We start from the raw sequence: 19,907 nt of genomic DNA, 5'->3' as shown, positions 1-19,907 counted from the left end.
CCGATTTCAAATAGAAAAGATTTTTCCATTGCAGTCAATTTTTATTCCCTCTGAAATCGAAAACTTGGCCAGTCATCTTTTGAAATAAATCACTGGTTCATATGAATACGTGACTAGAAACACATCCTTTTTCTGAATAGAAAGAAAGAGAAGTGTTTGAAATTCAAATGTATGCGAGGAAAACATGCCGGCAGTGCAGAGAAAACTCGAATTCCTGAAGGAGTCTCAGAGAAGGCTTCTTTCAGTGGAGTTGTGCCAAGAGGTGAAGAACCCTTTCAAGACGAAAGACCGAAAAGAAGGTCAAATCACACTTTGCGCTTGTTTCAAAGTCGTTTAAAAATAGTCCCGGCTATTAAAAATTAATAAATTATGTCCTCACTGTTTGTTTGATACCTTAATTCGATCATTTGTCTTTTCAAAATTCAATGTGTTTCTTTTCTTTCCTTTTTTTTGTCTGTGCTCGGACGCGAGCTCCATCGCGTTAATCGTCTTGCACGATGTTGCATGCAGTTAATGACTCCAACAGCGGAAGAAACAATAGACGTCGTCAATTAACGCTGACTTTGTGCTTCTGAAGAATAAGATGTATCTATTTTCGCCTATAAGCGGCTTTTTTTTATTATTGTTTCCTATCTTACACTTACAATTGTACAAATAATATTCTCCCTCAAACTTTGGTTGCTTAAAAATAATATTATATTTCTAAATATTATAATTTTTTTATGATTTTATACTAAATGAAACTTTTATTCCAATCCTCATAAAAGTGCTACGCCATATTAAATGAGTAAAAGAATAGCACTGGATATCAAGCATTATTTATTTTTTATATAATTATGGAAAACTGACCGTTTTCGTTGATTTTAATTTTTTATTTCTGTAAAATATTTTATACATGTCTCAGAACTCATAGACGTTGATAGCCTTTGCACTAATGATTATTGTGTATTTTAAATGTTTACTAGCTGTCTTTGGCGACTGACTTGTATTATTATTGTCTTTCCTCATTGCAAACTATTAATTTGTAATGTGATACTATTTGATTAGATTGAAAAATATGAATTTAATTGAATCAAACTACCACAAATTATTGCGCTTGCTAATTTTTTTTAAAAAATTGTCTATTCTACGAAAAAAAAAAGATTCTGCTTCAGAATTAATGTTCAAATAAAGCAAAAAAAAAAAAAAAAAAAAAATCTTAATTCTAACATTTGGAAAACGCTCACGGCTGAATGAAATGCAATTAGTCTGAATTTCACCGTAACATTAAAAATTGTGTGGCAGATAGTGTATTAAATTCAGCTTTTGAATATTAATGAAAACTAGAGGAAGAAATTATATGAAAAAGGAATTCAGATAATTAAAAATGTTATTTTTTTTAAGTTTTAAGATGAGTAAAAACCATTTTTGTGAAATAATATTTTTGGAAGGTATCGCTGAAAAACATTAGATATTTGCTTAATTTTAATTAATTTATACTTTAGTTAACTATTGGATAGTTGAATGTGGCCTTCATCATTTCTTGAAACACCTGTGTGCCAAATCTGATCTATATGTGAGGGGAAGGGGGTGTGTAGGTTTGTGTTAAAAGAATATGCGAACAAACATTCACCGTTATGCAAGTACTTAGAAGGATATTACAGTTCATTTTTAACAATGCCTCCAGTCAATTCCTTCAATTCAGTAGTTCAATGCATTTGTTCCATTAATTTAGTTTAAAAAACGTTGAGGCTGTTTTCTAAACTTTTTTGTACGCGTAAACAATCTGATGAGCTATTTTTAAACCTTCTTAATATAGTGGAGACAATCAAACATAATTTGGGACCTTTTCTTTTTATCCGAGTAAGGACAAAATTTGATAACACTTTACAGTTTTTGATATCGAAACCTCATAGTAAATTTCATTTACTTGGTTTATTGCGTTTTTGAATTGATCACATTCACATACTCTCGAACAGGCAGAGCGACAGTCACACTTTTAACACTTGATTTACGTCTACTATTCTGATAATAAAACTAGATGACAAATTTCATTAAGCTATGTCTTTATTTATTTATTTTTTTAGTTATCATACTAGAATATACGCGGAATGACAGGCAAACAAATTTTCCATTAACGAATTTCGTTCTGAAATTTGGTGGAAATTTACTATTTTGGTGTAAGAAGCATTTGTCCAAATTTCATCTTTCTAGTTCCCTACTTTTTTTTAATTCTAGTATTTAATTAATTAATTAATTTTTAATTCTCGTATTTAAATTTTCCATTAACGAATTTCATTCTGAAATTTGATGGAAATTTACTATTTTGGTGTAAGAAGCATTTGTCCAAATTTCATCTTTCTAGTTCTCTACAATTTTTTAATTCTCGTATTTATGGAGCATCCATCGTTAGACATTCTTTTTTTTCCATATTTAGTAAGGTTTAAAAAATCATCAATCTCGAAGTAATTTTTTTTTTTTGTCAATTACAATATTTTTTCCTTATGAGAATATAATAAATAAATTGCCGTACTTTGACCAAAAGAAGGGGGGGGGGGAGGAAATACTCTACTCCCAGACTCAACATACTCGATATGAAATTCATCTCGATAGAATAAATTTCATATCGGGTATCGATAGAAAATATGAAATTCATCAATAGATCAATTAGCTATAAAGTTATCGGCTTCTTTTTCTAACTTTCATAAACTTCTCTCTTATAGTTATATGGAAGATTGGAAGTTCCGTTGCCATTTATGGCATTGTTCTTCTAGTGTATTAAGAATTTTTACAATTTTCGTCCCTAGTAGCTTTCTAGGTGCTTCAAAAACATGCATTGCTTGCAATAATCTTGGGAAGTTTTTACTCGGAACCGGTAAACAGGTTAGCGCAGAAAGGTACAATTTGTCTCTTGCCTGAATAAGCACTCAGAAAAGTGGAAACCATCCAGCATTTCTTTTATTAGCGACTGATTGTTGTGTGCAATTTTTTTTTTTTTTTTCCCTGTTGCATTGGTTTTTGTTTCATTGCCATTTTATTTGTCTATACTCATACTGTGATTGCACTTGTGAAACCTATGTAAAATTATGCTCTCTGTAATGTCGTCTTTTTCTAAATAACTTTTCTTTCAGCTTTTTAGCTCACTTCGTGTCAGTATTAAGACCTAAAAGCTCTTAAATTAAGATGTCCTTTACAGAATTCCCAAACCTTTATACATTTTAAGTTGATATATCTAGTGTTGTTCGAGATTTAAATACTTTCATCAATAATATTTTTAATCTAAAAACTAATTTAATTATAATGTACACAATTCTTTTATTATACCATACTATATCATTTAATGTACTGTCCTTAAACCTTAGTCACTTGTAATTGTTTGAAAATGAAGGTATATCAGTTCATTCAGTAACTACTTTAAATCAGTAAAATTCCAAAAGTTCTGAAACAAATTTCAAAACATAGTAGTAGAATAGATCACAGTTTTACTGTTATTGTATTTTAATATCGTTTGCGTTAAATTCTAAAAGATTAAAAACTGAAGAAAAAGAAATTTGATATCACTTAAAAGATGATTTTAAATTTTAAGGTGATATTAACATATTTATGTAAAACAATTTGTTCCACAGTTGCTGCAGAAAAAAAAAATGGCAAATTTCCATTTAATTTCTCATTAATTGAATATTTAATTAATTTTTGCACTTTGAAAAGTTGTTGATATTCTTTCTCTTGCCCCTAAAGAATAAATGTATAAAGTTTGATTGAAACCGACGGTTTCAGTGGAGATGTGGGACATGTATGCATATATGCATACATAGCCATCATGACTTTTATTTATGTTGATGATATCTAAGTAACTAACTACTACAATTTGGATGACTGAAAATGTTTCGTTTTTAGAAGGGCTATTATTTAGTGCCTTAAGTTAAATTCAAAAAAGATAAAATTAAAAAAAATTGTCATAATAAATAATAACTCTTTATTTAGAAAATTTTATTAGTGTTAAAAAATTAGTACTTCATTGCTTTTTAACGAATATAAATTTCTAAATTATTTGTTTACTTCAACTTTTTTTGGTTTAAGGTAATGTTCAAAAAGTTTGGAATATTAATAATGATACAAAAGATAAAAATTTTAACATGCAGAAGAAAATAACATTATACTTTTAATTTTAAAATGATGTCTTAATCAGTGTACTTTTAGTGTCATTTTTTCCATGGTTTATGTTTCCATCGGCTATATTTTTTAAGTGATTTAAAAAGTAATTATATTACTTTTAAATCACTTAAAAAATAAGTAATCTTTTGATACTCATTATGTAATGTAACCGATAAATTGAATTAAAACTGCTTGATATTTGAAAATTTCTGTTGTTTATATTTAGACATTATAGGAGATTTCATCATTTTTAAAATAACAGTTCTTAAGTTTTAATTTAGTCCCTTACAAATCTGATGAAACATATCTTATTTTAACAACCTTATTTGTGCCATTAAGAATTCAAATTTCCATGGAATTTTTAATCTCTTTTAGAATGTCAAATCTTTTAAAAAGAAAATTACCTATAATGTCTGATTTTATGTTTATTATCTTTTTGCTTCTATTATTAAAAATGAGGCTTGGTTTCACCGCAAGTCGTTCACCACAAGTTTCTTTAATTCGCTCATTTCTGCACTTAGGGATTAAAAAAAAATTATCATTTTTGTTTGTGCTGTTAAGTAAAAAGCTCTCACTAATGTTAAAACACCAAAACTCCCTCTCTCAGCCATAATAAGGTTTCCGTCTAATTAATCAACGTTACCAAATGCGAAAAACTGAATAATCAACCATCTGTGGTGATAATGTAGATGTTGACATTCCTTAAATTAATGAATAAATGCTTTTAAAGACTTATCTAATCATTGAACATAATAGTGAATTTTAAAAAGAATTTGCTTTCGATTCCCGCTCGAGGCGATCATTTCATCTTCTGCCTCTGGCAACAGTTCGTTTGCTGCCAAGTGGCAAACGATTCGCAGATCGCGTGCTGAAATTGCATTAATGAACCAGTCTGCGTTGTGCTGGGTCATTATGCTAATGGTTTCCGCCTTGTGTCTCCCCGGTGAAGGTTTTAATTAGTTGTGTAGAATAGTGGGTGCGAGAGGATCAAACCGGCCAGAACAGATCCCTGAGATACCGTAAGGTTTCTTTAATGGAATGCGGTTGGGGTTTTCGGCCTGCAATTGTTACAGAGTAGAGATGCCATTTGTCTTCTTTGAATTGTTTTGACTGTAATCCTGTCAGTGACTTGTTTTATTTTTTGTTAGACTCTTGGGCAGGATGTGATATTGTTGGAATATTTTCTCTTCAGTTTCAAAGCCAATTTTAATTCCTTAATAATATGCTGATTTTGTATTGTTAATTTCTTTCTATAATATTATATTTTATCTCATTCTTATCTTGTATTTTAAATCCCAGCAAATTATGTTTTTTTAATAAACGTGGAAATTTTTTCGAATTTATTACCCACTGTTGCAGAGAAATTACTGTAGATAAATTTATTTTTCTTTTATTGTTAAGAATCTACTCATATATATCAGATATTACAACTGAAATTAATTACAATATGATATATTTGTTACTAATAATGATTATTATCTAAAACTGTTATTGGGTTCTTCCATTCGTACCGATTTCATCCATTTATATTTTGCGTGTGAAAGTTCATAACTTCTAGATACGTTCGTTATCTATGATCATTTGAGAACGACTAGTAGATATAGCGAAATAATACTTTTATACTTCTAGTCTCAACAACCGAATCTACTTCGCCAATTAATTTCGACATTTTGTAAGCGTATATAATTTATCAGAATTTTCTAAGTTTATATTTCATAAATAATTTAATATAAAGCCCTCTTTCAGTATGTTCAAACATAGTATATCAAACTGGATTGACATTACTTAATTAATATTAATATTATTAATATACACAAAGCGAAAAGTTGGTGACCGAAGGCTGCTATAATATATAAATTATAGTAGGGGTAACTGCTTTTCGGTTATGAACTGGTTCACTCAAACTCATATGGCTCTTCAGTTTAGATGTAAGGACGTGAAAAATTTTGTTAATTAGGTATACGTATACAAAAAGGAACAAAACTCCTAAATTTACATTTTGAAAAAATAAATAGAAAAAGAAGAAAAAGGAACATTTTGCGCCATTGTTGTAAGAATTGTTTTAGAACTTTCCCACTATCGTATCTAACTTTGTCTGTTGAAATGCAGTCTCGGTTTCGTCATACTTTTGTTGGAGTGTTAAACTCTTTTTTTTTTCTTTCATTGATTGCATTATGCAAATCACAATTTCATTTGACGTAACCGGAACGATGATTGTCAGTGTCATTAAGTATTGATTGTGTTTTTGTGAGTTTTATATCCTTCGAATGAAATATTGAATTCTGCTTGCTGTGAAAACAGCAGATGTGGGACAAGGACATTTAACTTCCAATTCTTCAATCATTATTGATTTGAATTTATAACTTCATAAAAATAATTGACTACAAATTTTGCATAGTAGTATATATTGTTATGGCAGTATTTATAACAGAGCCTATGTATAGTGAAAATCTCGGATTTCTTGAAGTTCTCTGTAAATGAAATTGAAATGATGAATGAATTAAAATTTGCAACCTCCAGCAATCAGCTGTTCACCTAAAAAATATTAATAGCATTAATTTAGTAATGTCATTTCAACCTTTTTATACTACATCTTATCGCATCAAATGAAAGTTTTATTTTAAATTCTAGTTGAATAATAAACATATTCTAACCAATCGGGGCTATATTCAGTGTTGGAATTAAATGGCGAATAATTACTGAGATTCGAGGCTTATAAAAGTTTTATTTTGTGATATTTCTCAAAAAGGGGTTGTGGTAGGGGACTGGCAAATATTAATGATAAATCTGATGGTCATAAATTTTCATATTAAATTTAAAAAATTGCAAAATTTGAATAAAACACATTGGGATTGGGGAATTTCTATCATGTTTTTCTCTTTTCTCCATAGAAAATGCACACTAAAGTAAAGTTTTTGAAATTTCTCTCAAAAATGAAAGGTGGACAGATGACCATTGATGGCATATCTATAGGTCATGAGCTTCCATATGAAACAAAAATTGATAATTTCGGATCAATTGCCAGGATTGAGGGGCGGGTTCTTTGATTTCCTTGATTTTTTTTAAATATATAGAACTGTATAATAGCTCTTGACATTAAATGTTTTTCCCAAGATATGTATCTAATGGATTTAGTTTAAGGCATTGAAACCTTTATTGAATTTCATTTGCTAAATATTCCTTCCCCCTAATCAAAATAGCCCTAGCGTTGCTTTAAAACGGGACGTTAATATATAACTAATTAACCTTCCCCCTACTATTGCTTAATATCGATAATTAGTTTTTGATATTTTGTTCCTGTGATTCAAAAAAAGTATGAAAACCACTTGCTGCTACTAAAAATAATTCGCATTCTGACCGAAGAAAGGGGATGATTTATGTTATTTTCCGATAAAAGAAAGCAGGTTAAACACATCACTGGCCACAATTACTTAATGCCCATTTGCTTTTGTATTTGGTATATAGCTTTTAGGCAAAAGGCGAATTGCTTTGGAGAAAAATGCTTTTTCCTGTACAACCACCCGGAAATAATTGTCTCATGAAAGATGGATTGCTTCAAATAATACAGTTTTTTTTTTCAGTATGCATTGTGTGTGTGTATATATATATATATATATATATATATATATAATTAAAATTTCCCATAAGGGATAATTGCTTCGATAATTATTAAATTCCAATCGGTGATTGACAGTTATTAAATAAAAATTATTTCATGTTATTTTTTCACATTTCTATCTCGTTTTGTTAGCTGATAGAGAGGTCGATATTCTCTCATGCAACTTTGTTGTTTGGTTGATAACATTTTGACTTAAGAAATGTGTTATGCCATTTTTAAAAAAAAGAAATCAAGATAATTCATCTTCGTCTTATTTACGTAATTTTGTTTATTATTAATAATGGCTAAAAACCCAATTAGTATAATTTCAAAATATTTTTTTTGTATAGAAACTGATGATAAAATTATCTGCTTTCTGCAAAATAAAAATAATAATAATAATAATTCATAATTGTTAAGATGAATTTAGAAATAAGAAGAACAAGATATAGCACATTTGAATGAAATTATTTTAACGGTATATTAACATTATTTCAAAATGTTTGGAATATAATTTGATATCTTATCCTCATTAACCGTAGAAGAAATAGTATTATAAGCGGCCACGTATCCTGAAAGTTAAATCTCGTTTTTTGCGTAACAATTTTAATAAATGCACCATTTATAAAGCATATTCTGGGTTTCAAAAAATTGTCGAAAGTTATATGAAAGAAAATATCAGTAAAAATAATAAAATCTTTTCAGACTCCAGTTTATCGGTGGCAATAGCTATGTTGTTTAGAGAAACCCTTCTCTACATAGTAACATGCTATTAGAATTGGTTATATAAGTTATTAAAGCTTTTTATATCTACGAATTTACATAAATCGTTTTTCAAATTTCTTGGTATTTGTGACTGATGAGGTTAAACTTTAATTATAGGAATGTCTGTTTTTCTCTTCATTGTTTTATTACAGTGATGGATTTTTCGAGGTAAATCCATCACTCAAAAATACACTCATTACTGATGTTGCGCTGTTCTAATTATAATATTAAAGATATAAATATTTTGATCGGCATATGGAATAAGCAGATTGTTTATGTATTTAAAATTTATAAAATTGTTTCATAACATTTAAAATAGACTTTTACATTTTTAGTATTATTCTGGATTTACGAGTTTTAGCTCTGATCTATCCAAAAATATCTAACTCTTTCAATGTAAAAAAAAAGAGTTCGTATAAGAGTTTTTTACCGGAACGATTAATGAAATCAATTATTTAACAAAAATTTAGCTAAGTGAGTGTCTAAAAAATAAAATGGAATGTATCTCACGTGGAATTTCTTTCCTTTATTTTATTTTTTTCCCTTCCTAATCAATATTTTCTGAAATGGATCTTTTTGAATGGGTTCGGCAGATACTATGCACCAGGCCCCGCGATTGAGGGGCCCCCAACATGATCAACTACTATAGTAATGTTCTGAACAGTAATAGCGGGATGGAAAGAAGAGAGGAAGAAATTTACCTGGAACAATCGATGGGTTTTGTACGAAATTTACAGATATATTACAGTTTTAATGCAAGTGTGCAACATATTATACATTGCTTCAACTTCAGAAGTTACTATTCAAGCGTCAAATGGCGAAAAAGGTTCCGCACAAACTAGATTATCTTGCAATGGAAGTGTAGAAGTTGTGAAAATCTTTGAAGAACCTAATGTTTTTACAAATATGGCTGAATCAGAAAATAACGACGAAAATGACAATAACAAATGTGATCAAGTGTACATAAGCGATTCAAATTTATGACCTAGCATTATAACTGATACGTTTAAAAAGTTTTGTGTTAAGAACAGATTTGTACAGCACGAATATTTGCAAAGAATCCTGCAGGTAGATCATTTTTCACTTCTTACTACTTAAAAAAAAAAAAAATGCAAAATGGTGAAATGCAGCTTCGCAGCTGGTTGATATATTCAAAAACGCAAGACTCGGTATTTTGTTTTTGCTCTACATTATTTTCCAGAAGAAATAAAAAAATCTACACGATTTATAGGAGTCTATAAAAACTGGTGAAAGTTATCAACTGTAATTCAAGATCATGAGCTTTCTATTTGTCATTCATTTATTGCTTAGGAAAAATTACTGAAACGACTAAATTTATGTTCGATTATGATAAAACAAGTCAATATAAATAAGGAAACGGAATGACTTAAATTACTATTTTAAAGAATTGTAGATGTGATTCTATTTTTAGCATGTAATAATCATCCACTTCTAGGAAACCATGAAATAATAGGAACGCCTAAGAATAGAAATTTCTTAAGTTTAATCGAATTATTAAGTAAATACGACTCGGTGCTCATGGAACATATAAACAGAATAAAAATTGTGCATGATTTAGCACATACATCACAAGAACAAATTATTCCTGCGTTAGGAAATGAAGCTCTTAATAAAATTGTAGATGATACAAAAGCAGTTATGTATTACAATATCCAAATGGATTCTACTTCTGATATTTCCCATAAAAAACAAATTCAGTCTTTTATTAGGTGTGTGAATTTGAAGACAAAAGTATAAATGAGTCATTTCTAGGATTTATTGAAATAGTTGGTGTGGCTGTAGGAAGACTGGCAAAAGCTTTATTGGAAATATTAAGTGAGCGTGATTTAGATATTATGGATTGTAGTGGACAGGCATACGACAACAGTAGCAACATGAAAGGGTAATATAAAGGTGTACAGTCTAGAATAATGGCTCTAAACTCTCGTACAATTTATGTGTCTAACCTATGACACTCTTTTAATTTGTAAATTTGAAATGACGCTTCCAGCAGTGTATATTGTAATTTTTTTTTTTTTTTTTTGATATTACAACGCTTATATTGCTTATTTTCTGCTTATACAAATGGGAAATTTTACAAAAGCATTTAAACATTTCTCTTAAACCATAATGCGGCACTCGTTAGGAAGCCAAAATAGACACAGTTAAAGCAGTGTATATACAGTTTGAACAAATTTGTATTCCCCCAGAAGAATTTATTGATGCAAATTTAAATAATACAGCGGTATTCGAAGCTAAAAGTCTATTAGATTCAATACAAGAAATGACTTTTATTTTATGTTTAATAGTATGGTTTAAAATTTGTCCAAAATTAGCACTATCAATAACTATTTCAAGTATAAAATATTGTTCTCGACTGGGCTTTTAATTTAGTCAATGAAATTAAAACTGAAATCCAAAATTTAAGAACAAAATTTAACTTATTTTTAGACGAAGTGAAAGCATGTAATTTGAATCCTTCAGAACATTTTCCTGAAAAACGAATTCGAAAAAGAGAAAAATTTTATTTCTTAACAACGGAAGATGAAATTATAGAAAACTTGGATGAGGAATTTAGATGTTCTTTTTTAACTCTGTAACTGATAGTGTTATTGTACAGATAGAAGATAGTTTTAAAAGTTTTCAAATTAATCATTGATATAAAAACATTAGAAAAATGTTCCAAAAACTTTGTAATGTGTATAAAAACCTAATGCAAATAATTGTGTTGTTACGTGATTTGATTTTGAATAAAAGGGATGTAAATAATGCTCCATATTGCAATATATACTGATTAATAATTATAAGAATTTATTTCTAAATATATTAACTGTGTTAAAACTTTTCTTTACATTGCCAGTTACTGTAATAAATGCTCAGTACTCTTTCAGCAAATTAAAATTAATAAAGAATTGTCTTTGGTCAAACATATGAGCATAAGCTTAAATCCACTTGTTATAATACTAAGCATCGAAAAAGAAATGGCAAAAAATTTTAATTTTCCCGAAGTATTTAATAGCAAAAACAAAATAACGCATTAAATGAACATGCAGTAGTTATATGTGTTCATATTTTTTTTCTTTCTTTTCAAAAAAATTTAGGGCCCCAAATACTTTTTTACACCCGGGCAATCATAGAGAAGGCCGGCTCTACTTGTAGGACAAAAGTTTTTATTTCTTGCAGCGATGGTTTTTCTTTACCTTTTCTTCCCACAGCCATTCAACCCTCTGAACTGTGTTACGACCTTGTTGAGGCTATTTTCGATGTTTGTGCCATCTTTTTATTTGCTCCTGGGCTCTCCTTCACGGTACCTGTTCCGCGTGAAGGCTGTCAAAATTTCGCAGTGGAAAAAATGGTGCCTTTTTTTCTTCTTTTAGTGTCTGCCATCTTGTAAATCTTTCTCCTCGTTAACGAGTGAAAGAAATGCTCGCGCAGAGATACTATTTACAATAATCGCATTTTTCCCACTGTAAAAGAATGCGATTTGAAAAATGGTTTTTTGATACAATTGTGGTGGAAATGGATACTTTCTTCTATCCATTGTCACAGATGCCTGCGTTCGATCGATAAAATAACCGTCAATCAATCAGCCGATGACGGCGACTAGGGGAAAATTTATTTCGATTTGCAGAAAGAAGAAAATCACTGCAGTAAATTTCGATCGAAATTATCTGTTTAAGCTAGATGGCATCTTAAAGCTGGAAGACAATAGAATCGTCTAGAATAACTATATTTTTTTAGATACAGAATTACAAAGAAGAATGCGATATATATTATTTATTGATAAGGTAATGCCTGTTGTAAAAAATAAACCATCTGGAATAAGATGTTAAATGAACGTGATATAAATATGGGGCTTCTTTATCATTTGTCCTTGTAGTAAATTCAGTGCATATTTTAGTCTTTTTTATTATATTTTTGCAGAAAAGTTGGGTGTTTTTCATTATTTCTTCTAGTTTTATTATTATTATTATTATTATTGTTTCTTTTGTATAAATAAGAAAATGAAGGAATACATCATTCTCTTGAATGAATTCATTATGTGGAATAAATTTTATAAATAACCCTTATTTAAAAAAAGGGGGGGGGGATTTTTTTGCAAATTTCAGAGTTCAAACTAAAATGGATCGCAATGGCGCGTATTATTATAAAGAAAATTTGCAAACCATTGGGGTAACATTTTAATAAAAAAATTTCATGTAAAACTTTCGATTTATTTAGTCATTTATATTCGTCATATATTATTATATGCGAACTATAACAGACGATTTAAAAAAGAAATGGTAACAAATGATAACTTGTAAACATTATAATTAAAAAATAATAATTGATAAGAAGGAAAATTGATGACAAATTTTCTTTCGGATTATTTTTAAACTTTGACGCAACTCTGATTATTCGTCTAGTTATATGTTATAAAGGTAAAATTTCTTTATTCATTTTTTTGATTGACTTAAAAAATGTTAATGTTGTTTTTAATTCTGATCACTGTGATTAGATTACCATTATGAAAAAAGAAATTTGTTGGCATAAATATCCAACTGGAATAAATGAGCCTAAAAAGATTTAGCAATATGTTTCAATGTGTTAATTATAGCAATATGTTCTTTAATTTATAACACTTTAATTCTTTAATTTTTGTTATTTAGTTATTTATATATGACTTTCTATATATAAAAAAAAATTTCACGAAAGAGCTAGTCATTACATTGATGTTCATTAACAGTTGTCTTCTGATAGTTTGCATCTAAAAATTTTGTTGAAAAAGATGAATTAACGATGATCGTGAAACTTTTCTTGCAGAATGTTAATTTTTGTTGAAAGGAAAAAATACTGCATTTAGAGATACGAAAAAAATATTTTGTAATGGTTTGGTCTCCATTTTCTTTAATTTATGATCGTACCATTAAAATATCTAGAATTAGAATCGCTTGAAAAAAAAAGATGTTTGTTGTGAGAAAGATAATTGTGTCTTCTTTAATGGATTTCGTTTTTTGGTACAAGATTGTTTAATGTTGCAATTCCAAATAGAAGAAAATTTATTTGATATTTTTCAAATTAGTTTGCACTCATGCCTGTATTAATATTTATAAAAGTGGAAGTGAATTATGTTGCGAATGAATACTTTTAGCTGAAGATTATTACTATAAATTCATGTATGCCATTATATATTTCAGTGATACATAATCATGGCTAAAATTCAAGTTGGATTTTTGCTTTTAAATTCTTTCCATGCATAACATTCTATAATTATGATTATTTTTTTAATTCCAATGTAAGATGGGTTCCATAAAATGGCACTGAGAACTATTATATAAGATTTGAACCAAAGGTACTCTTTATTTATTCAAAACATGTTTTAGCATTTTTTTTCCCAGTTCATTAGCTATTCATTCAACTATTTAAAAGAATATAATTTTTCAAATTTCAGATATTCTTGTATGGACACTGCTTTTGAATTTAATAATTTGAAAAGAGAATTATTAAAAAAATGATAGAGTATATACATTTTCCCTTTGCTTTGTGGAAAAAAAAAAAAAAAAAAAAAAAAAAAACGAATTTTCCTTTGCTTTGTAAAAAAGGAGCATTTTTCTTTTGCTTTGTTTTTGTTATTAACATCTTCGACGTCCGTAACGCGTCTAGCGCGTTCAAGTGAAACTTCTGCTGGGTTGCATGTAGTGTTCTTCTATATTTTAAAACTTTTAAACCTTTAAAAGGCTTTGTAAATGTTTACTTGTTTGAGTTTTTATTTTGTTTGTTCTAATGCGGCGAAAAACCGAGGAAAAACAGAAATTTTCGCGGCGGGCGAGGAAGGCGAAAGGGTTAATCCGTTTTCATTAAATATCATTTTACCAGCTTGAATGTTCATTTTTTAACGCTCTTCAATGTTAATATTCTTGTCGTTAATGACTGTATTATATTATTATAAAATTAGCTTTTTATAAAATTCGACATTTAATGAATGCTGCAACAGAATGAAGTTCTTAATTCTCTAATCAAATTTTTATGTATGCAAAATTCTGCTCCTTTTCGGTTTGAAATCTTCTCTCATGAATTCTTTATCAAAATCTAATAAAATTTGCAACTTTATTTGAAAATCCTGTATCGAAATGTCTATTTTGATCTTCTAATGAAACTACTATGCATTCTATAAAACTTCACTCATTTGTTTATGAAAATATGATAAATAATATAATATTTGTTGCATATTGCATCGAAATGTGTATTTTAATCCTCAAATCGAATTTCGACAAAAGTATATTCTACAAAATTGCCTTCTTTTTATCTTTAGAATATTCTGTCTGGAATTTTTTATCAGCAAGTTGGGCATAATAAATTCGCATTTTTTAGGTAAATATATCCCTACATAAAACATTTTTGTGAGAGGAAATTTTTCGTCTTGCTTTGCGATAGTTTTTTTTTATAAAAAGTAAATTTACTGCTGCACGAAATAAAATAGACGCTTGGTTTATCTCTGTTCGGTGCCGATGCATGTGGTTTTACCGATATTGCTCAGAAACAAATATTTGAAAAAGAAAATTTTCTGGCTGGCTGCACGTCATTGATTTAAACTTCCATTTATTTCATGCCGTCATAAAACACGATATTCAAATCATTTCATCCGATTGGACGGAAAAAAGTCTGATATTACGTTTGGATAATGTTTGAGAAGTTCATGGGCACATACATATTCCTGAGAAATAGATTTTTTGTATATACATCTAATTTATTCAAACATGTTTATTTAAACATTCAGCTGAATAATGAATGTAAGAAATATCCATCCATGACGGAAATTTGAATCTATCTTAAGTTCATTTCATAAGCAAGCTTGAAAAAATGTTTTATCAAGTTCATTTCATTACTATGTTGAAATACATTCTTTTAATTCAATATTGTTAGATTCTTTTCTTTGGATTTTTTTTTTTTTGATGGGGGCTAAGTTTTTTATCAGTCATATTTTCTCATTAATTTAATAAGAATGTATAAGTAATATATTTGTAAACATAAAAATGTTTTCGTTTTTTGAATTTATAATTTTATTTATTTATAAGTTATTCAAACTAATGTCGAAATCGGACCAATTATTGAAGTTGGAAGTTTTGTTAAGGTTTTAATTTGCAGTTTCACTTGAAAATGGAGGGCGAAGAGAAGTAGGCGACCATTGTCACATCATGAATTTTTACGAATTAATGAATTTTTAAATAAAATAAACAGTGGCGAGATCAGGAAGTGGTTAAAGTTGCGTAATTCTTCCATGTCTCCCCCTCCCATATAGAATGTGTAGTGAAATTGTGGCTTTGAAATTTTTCTTATAAACGCAGAAGTAATAGAGGCAAGATGACTGTTATGACATATTTAGGGATTTTGACCTTTCATTTCACATAAAAGTTGCGAAGTTGATACAATGGTTGGGTGGAGAGGGCTCTGTCATATTTTTTCTCCTGTAGTGGCTATAAGCTTTCGTATGAAATGAAAATTGACAAAATCCGATCGATATTTGGGGATGGGAGATTGGTTTTTTATATTTTGCTAATTGTTTTATATAGATAGTAATTGTAATAAACTTTTAATAAATATAGATTATAATAAACTTTTTTTTCAGAACTTAGTCTTGTTTCATCCATTATCTCTGAACGACTAAATTTTAAACCCCAGTTCGTTGTTCATTATTGAAGTATGAATCCTTCTTCACCAAGCCCTATGTCAAAATCATAGTTCATTCATTTATGACTGCACATAATGTTCTCTACCCATACCAGACCCCTTACAGCTGTTCCATTTTTAATTGCTCTTCAACTTCCTTTTCTGATTCATATTCCACCCTCAGATTTGAAAGATTGCACCCCCTATGTCCTTACCCTCTATGATCCCACCCTTCGTTTTTTTGTCCCTTTCTCCCAAATCGGGCCCCCGTCTACGACGCGTCCCATCCATCTCTTCTCACTTCATATTTCAACTCGCCTCAGTTTTAGTGGGTTTTGTTCGAAATAAGCAACCTCCGGGTTTGTCGAGGACTGGGTGAAATTTTTTGTCAGTGTTTCTCTTTCTGCAGCTCTTGATTTATTTACTTGTTTTCGAATGATGATTCACTCGTTTGGCTTCGTGCGAGTTATTTGTTTGTGTATAAAAAAAACTCCTCTAAAAATAACATAAATTCTTTCATTCATGCATTGCATTGTAAAGCCAGGACATAGTTTAAAGCATCTTATTGTATTTGTAAATGATTTGCTGGTGTAATCTTCAAAGAATTTTCCATAGAAATTATAGTTTAATGGCGTTATTTTTTAATTACGATCATTTTTTATTTGTCGTTTTATGTTCAATGCATTACAGTGTGACAACTCTTGAAGAAAAGAAACAACTCCAAAGTCTTAAGACTTTTTTTTTTTTTTTCACTTTTCTGGTTAAAGTCAGAAAATATGGCCTTCGAAGCCAGATTTCTGATTAGCAGTTATGTAGGGCCGCTGGACTGAGGAGGGCGGTGTGGTGGCTGCAGGCAGGTCTATTGTAAATGCGTTATTAACCTAGTTGTCTAATTAGGCAATTTTTAAACATACAAATTCTATGAATTATAATTAGGCTAGTTCTTTTAAGTTTCATTGTATTCATGTATATATAATAATATTTATAAGTGCAGAGCATCTACTTAAATGATATTGTATACAAAACGTGGATACCGCGTTGGCATCTGTCATAATAAATAAATAGAAATATACGCATTTTTTCAAAGTAATAAAATGAAATAAAATAACCTAAAACAAATCATTAACATGTTGATTAAAAATATTAAATTAATATATATATATAATATGTTGATATCTGAAACAAAATTGGATAGTTTATTAAAAATCGAACCTCATAATATGCATCACTTAAAGCTGCAAAATACCAAAATCTGCATTGTGAAATAATTATGCAATTAGTCTGGAAGCATTATTCTTTATTTAAAGTCGAATAATACCTTTAATAATAAAGTCGAATGCACCTTCATTATTTGGCTGCAGGATCATGATATGGTAGCAGAATTTTGATTTTGGGATTAGTGGCTGGTGTATTAGAGACTCATTTCAACCAACGATGTGCATCGTATATGCTACGCTTACTAGTATAACACCTTTTCAACTTGCGGGTTAATGGGCTGCGGTGGCTTCATCATAAGATCTCGGCTTCGGATCGAAGGGCGAGGGTCACGGTGGCCTGGTGGTAAGGTGTCGGCTTAGGAATCGAAGGGTTTCATGCTCGAGACCCGATTCCAATAAAAAAAAAAAAAACTGTCGTGTAAACGGGTTTGGTGCACTTCAATCAATCGGAACTAAACGTCCTCTCTCTTGTGTGGTACTGAAGTTTGGAGCGGGGGGGGGTGCCAGCTCAGGTGTCGCCCTCATCATCTGACCATGGTCTATAGTTTTATTTTAAAACGAGACATTAATATAACTGAACTCCGAGCCGAGGGATTCCTGGTTCGAAACTAGATTTTGTCGAAGAGCTGTCGTGTTAGTGGGTCTGATGTGCACTTCATCCATTCAGATCAAATGCATTTTTACTGTGGCATAAAGTTTGAAGAGGAGGTGTCTGGTTCAGAAGTACAATGTTCACTCCAAAATATCTATCGTGTTACTTCAAATTTAGACATGAATATAACTAAGCTAAAACCGCAGAGATAATATGGCGAATTTGAACAGAGGTAGCTAACTCGGGTGTTAAGCCCACATCGCCTGTTTATGAGAAAGAGCTGCACTATGGCTAAATTTTCTATATTCAACTGATATTGTTCGCTATTTTTTTTTAAATCTATCTTTATTATATTGAAAAATTCTTTATTTTTTAATTTTCTATTTTGTTAAAAGAAAACCGTAAACCTTTAGCATCATAATTTCATTTATAAATAAGTAACTTTTGTTTGAAGAACATTTTAAAACGTTTACAAATTTCTTATATATATGTAATATAATGCTACAAATTGATGGAATTTTCTAATTAAATGACAGATTAGATTATTTTTTTTAAATTCATATAAGAATTTAAAAGGAATCTGAGATTTTTAAATGAATGCCCGAACAATTTCTAGCTTTTAAATTAATATGTAGTTTTTATAATTACAGAAATAATATCTAAATTCTAACGTAACGAGTCAGATACATCAATTACCTAATGATATGTTACTTTATTAAATAAAAATAAATTTATTTGCAACTTTTTTACAAAAATGACCGACTTTAGAAAACTAGAAGCTACGTGTGCTTATATTCTTTTGAATATGATCGACTATATTTTTGTATTTAAAAATAATTATGATCAATTTATTATTAATATTAAAAATAATTTTAATATTAATAATTAAATGTGGCAATACAGACCATGCAAAATATTTATTTTGCAATAAATGATGAATTATACGATATCAATAAAGTAATTATTTAATGTCATTTATTATTGAAATATTATGCAATAGTTCATTGTTTTTGCCTAAAAATTGAAAGGAATTTGGAAATAGGTGATAAGGAATCTACCTGTGCCTTCCAACTTGCCAAAAGTATTTTTTTTTTAAATGTACACTTATACATACTACATTTGAATTTCTTGACATACCTATAATTTTTCTTTCTTTCTTTCTCAATAGGCCCTCAGAATATCCAGTTAGTGAAGTTAGGCCTCGAGCTTCTGTTCCTAATCATTTAGAATGGTCGTCAAATATTTATCAATCTAGAATCTTACATCAGGTAAGGTTTCCACATCTCCTGTATATTCTCCAGGATCTCCTTTATTATTCCTATGCAAGTGACGTATAGATTTTGAGCATTCTTTCTGGAATTTTCTAGAATGACTATCGCCGTGATCTGCGGGATTATCGAGACAGAGAAAGAACGTCTTATGGCCGACTCATCAGCAATGTGCGCCCAAGATATGACCACTACAGCCATGTAGATCGAAGGCCATTTTTAAATCAAAATTACACTCGTCTTCCTTACAACATGGTTCGAATACAAAACTCTGTGAGTAAATTTCAGAAAAAATTATTTGAATTTCATTGTAACATGTTAAAAATATACTAGCCGCGACCATCTATTCCCCCAACTGATTAATAATAATTTCAAATGACTCATGTTAATCAACTTAATGACTTAAATTAATTAAGACAAACAATGACTTTAAAAAATAATAATGTTCCGATATGATAACATGAAATTTGCGATGGCAGATTTTAATTTTTTTAATTTTAAATTATACGTGCCTCTAAATCGAGACAGAGAAATGCAGACAGAGACAGACTTTAGAATGACAAAAAATAGAAATTTGCAGAATCGGTACGATGGGTATAGCCGGGGGTCTGATTCTTCGGTTTTGCCAATTTATTTAAATGTATAGATAGCTATCCATCAGAATTTCTCTACAATTTAAGAAAAGT

The 19,907-nt window shown here is 29.5% G+C and overlaps 1 protein-coding gene across 1 annotated transcript in view; it reads left to right on the top strand.

Moving 5' to 3' along the window:
* Positions 1-19,907, top strand: part of LOC129989126 (adenomatous polyposis coli protein-like) — a 134,903-nt gene that overhangs the window by 86,780 nt on the left and 28,216 nt on the right. The window contains exons 5-6 of the mRNA XM_056097497.1: positions 19,122-19,221; positions 19,321-19,494. Coding sequence (XP_055953472.1) covers positions 19,122-19,221; positions 19,321-19,494 — 274 coding nt within the window. The remainder of the gene's footprint in view (positions 1-19,121; positions 19,222-19,320; positions 19,495-19,907) is intronic.

This window comes from Argiope bruennichi, chromosome 1, assembly GCF_947563725.1.
Source record: "Argiope bruennichi chromosome 1, qqArgBrue1.1, whole genome shotgun sequence".
NCBI classification, from domain to species: Eukaryota; Metazoa; Arthropoda; class Arachnida; order Araneae; family Araneidae; genus Argiope; species Argiope bruennichi.
This window is presented reverse-complemented; position numbering and strand designations above follow the sequence as displayed.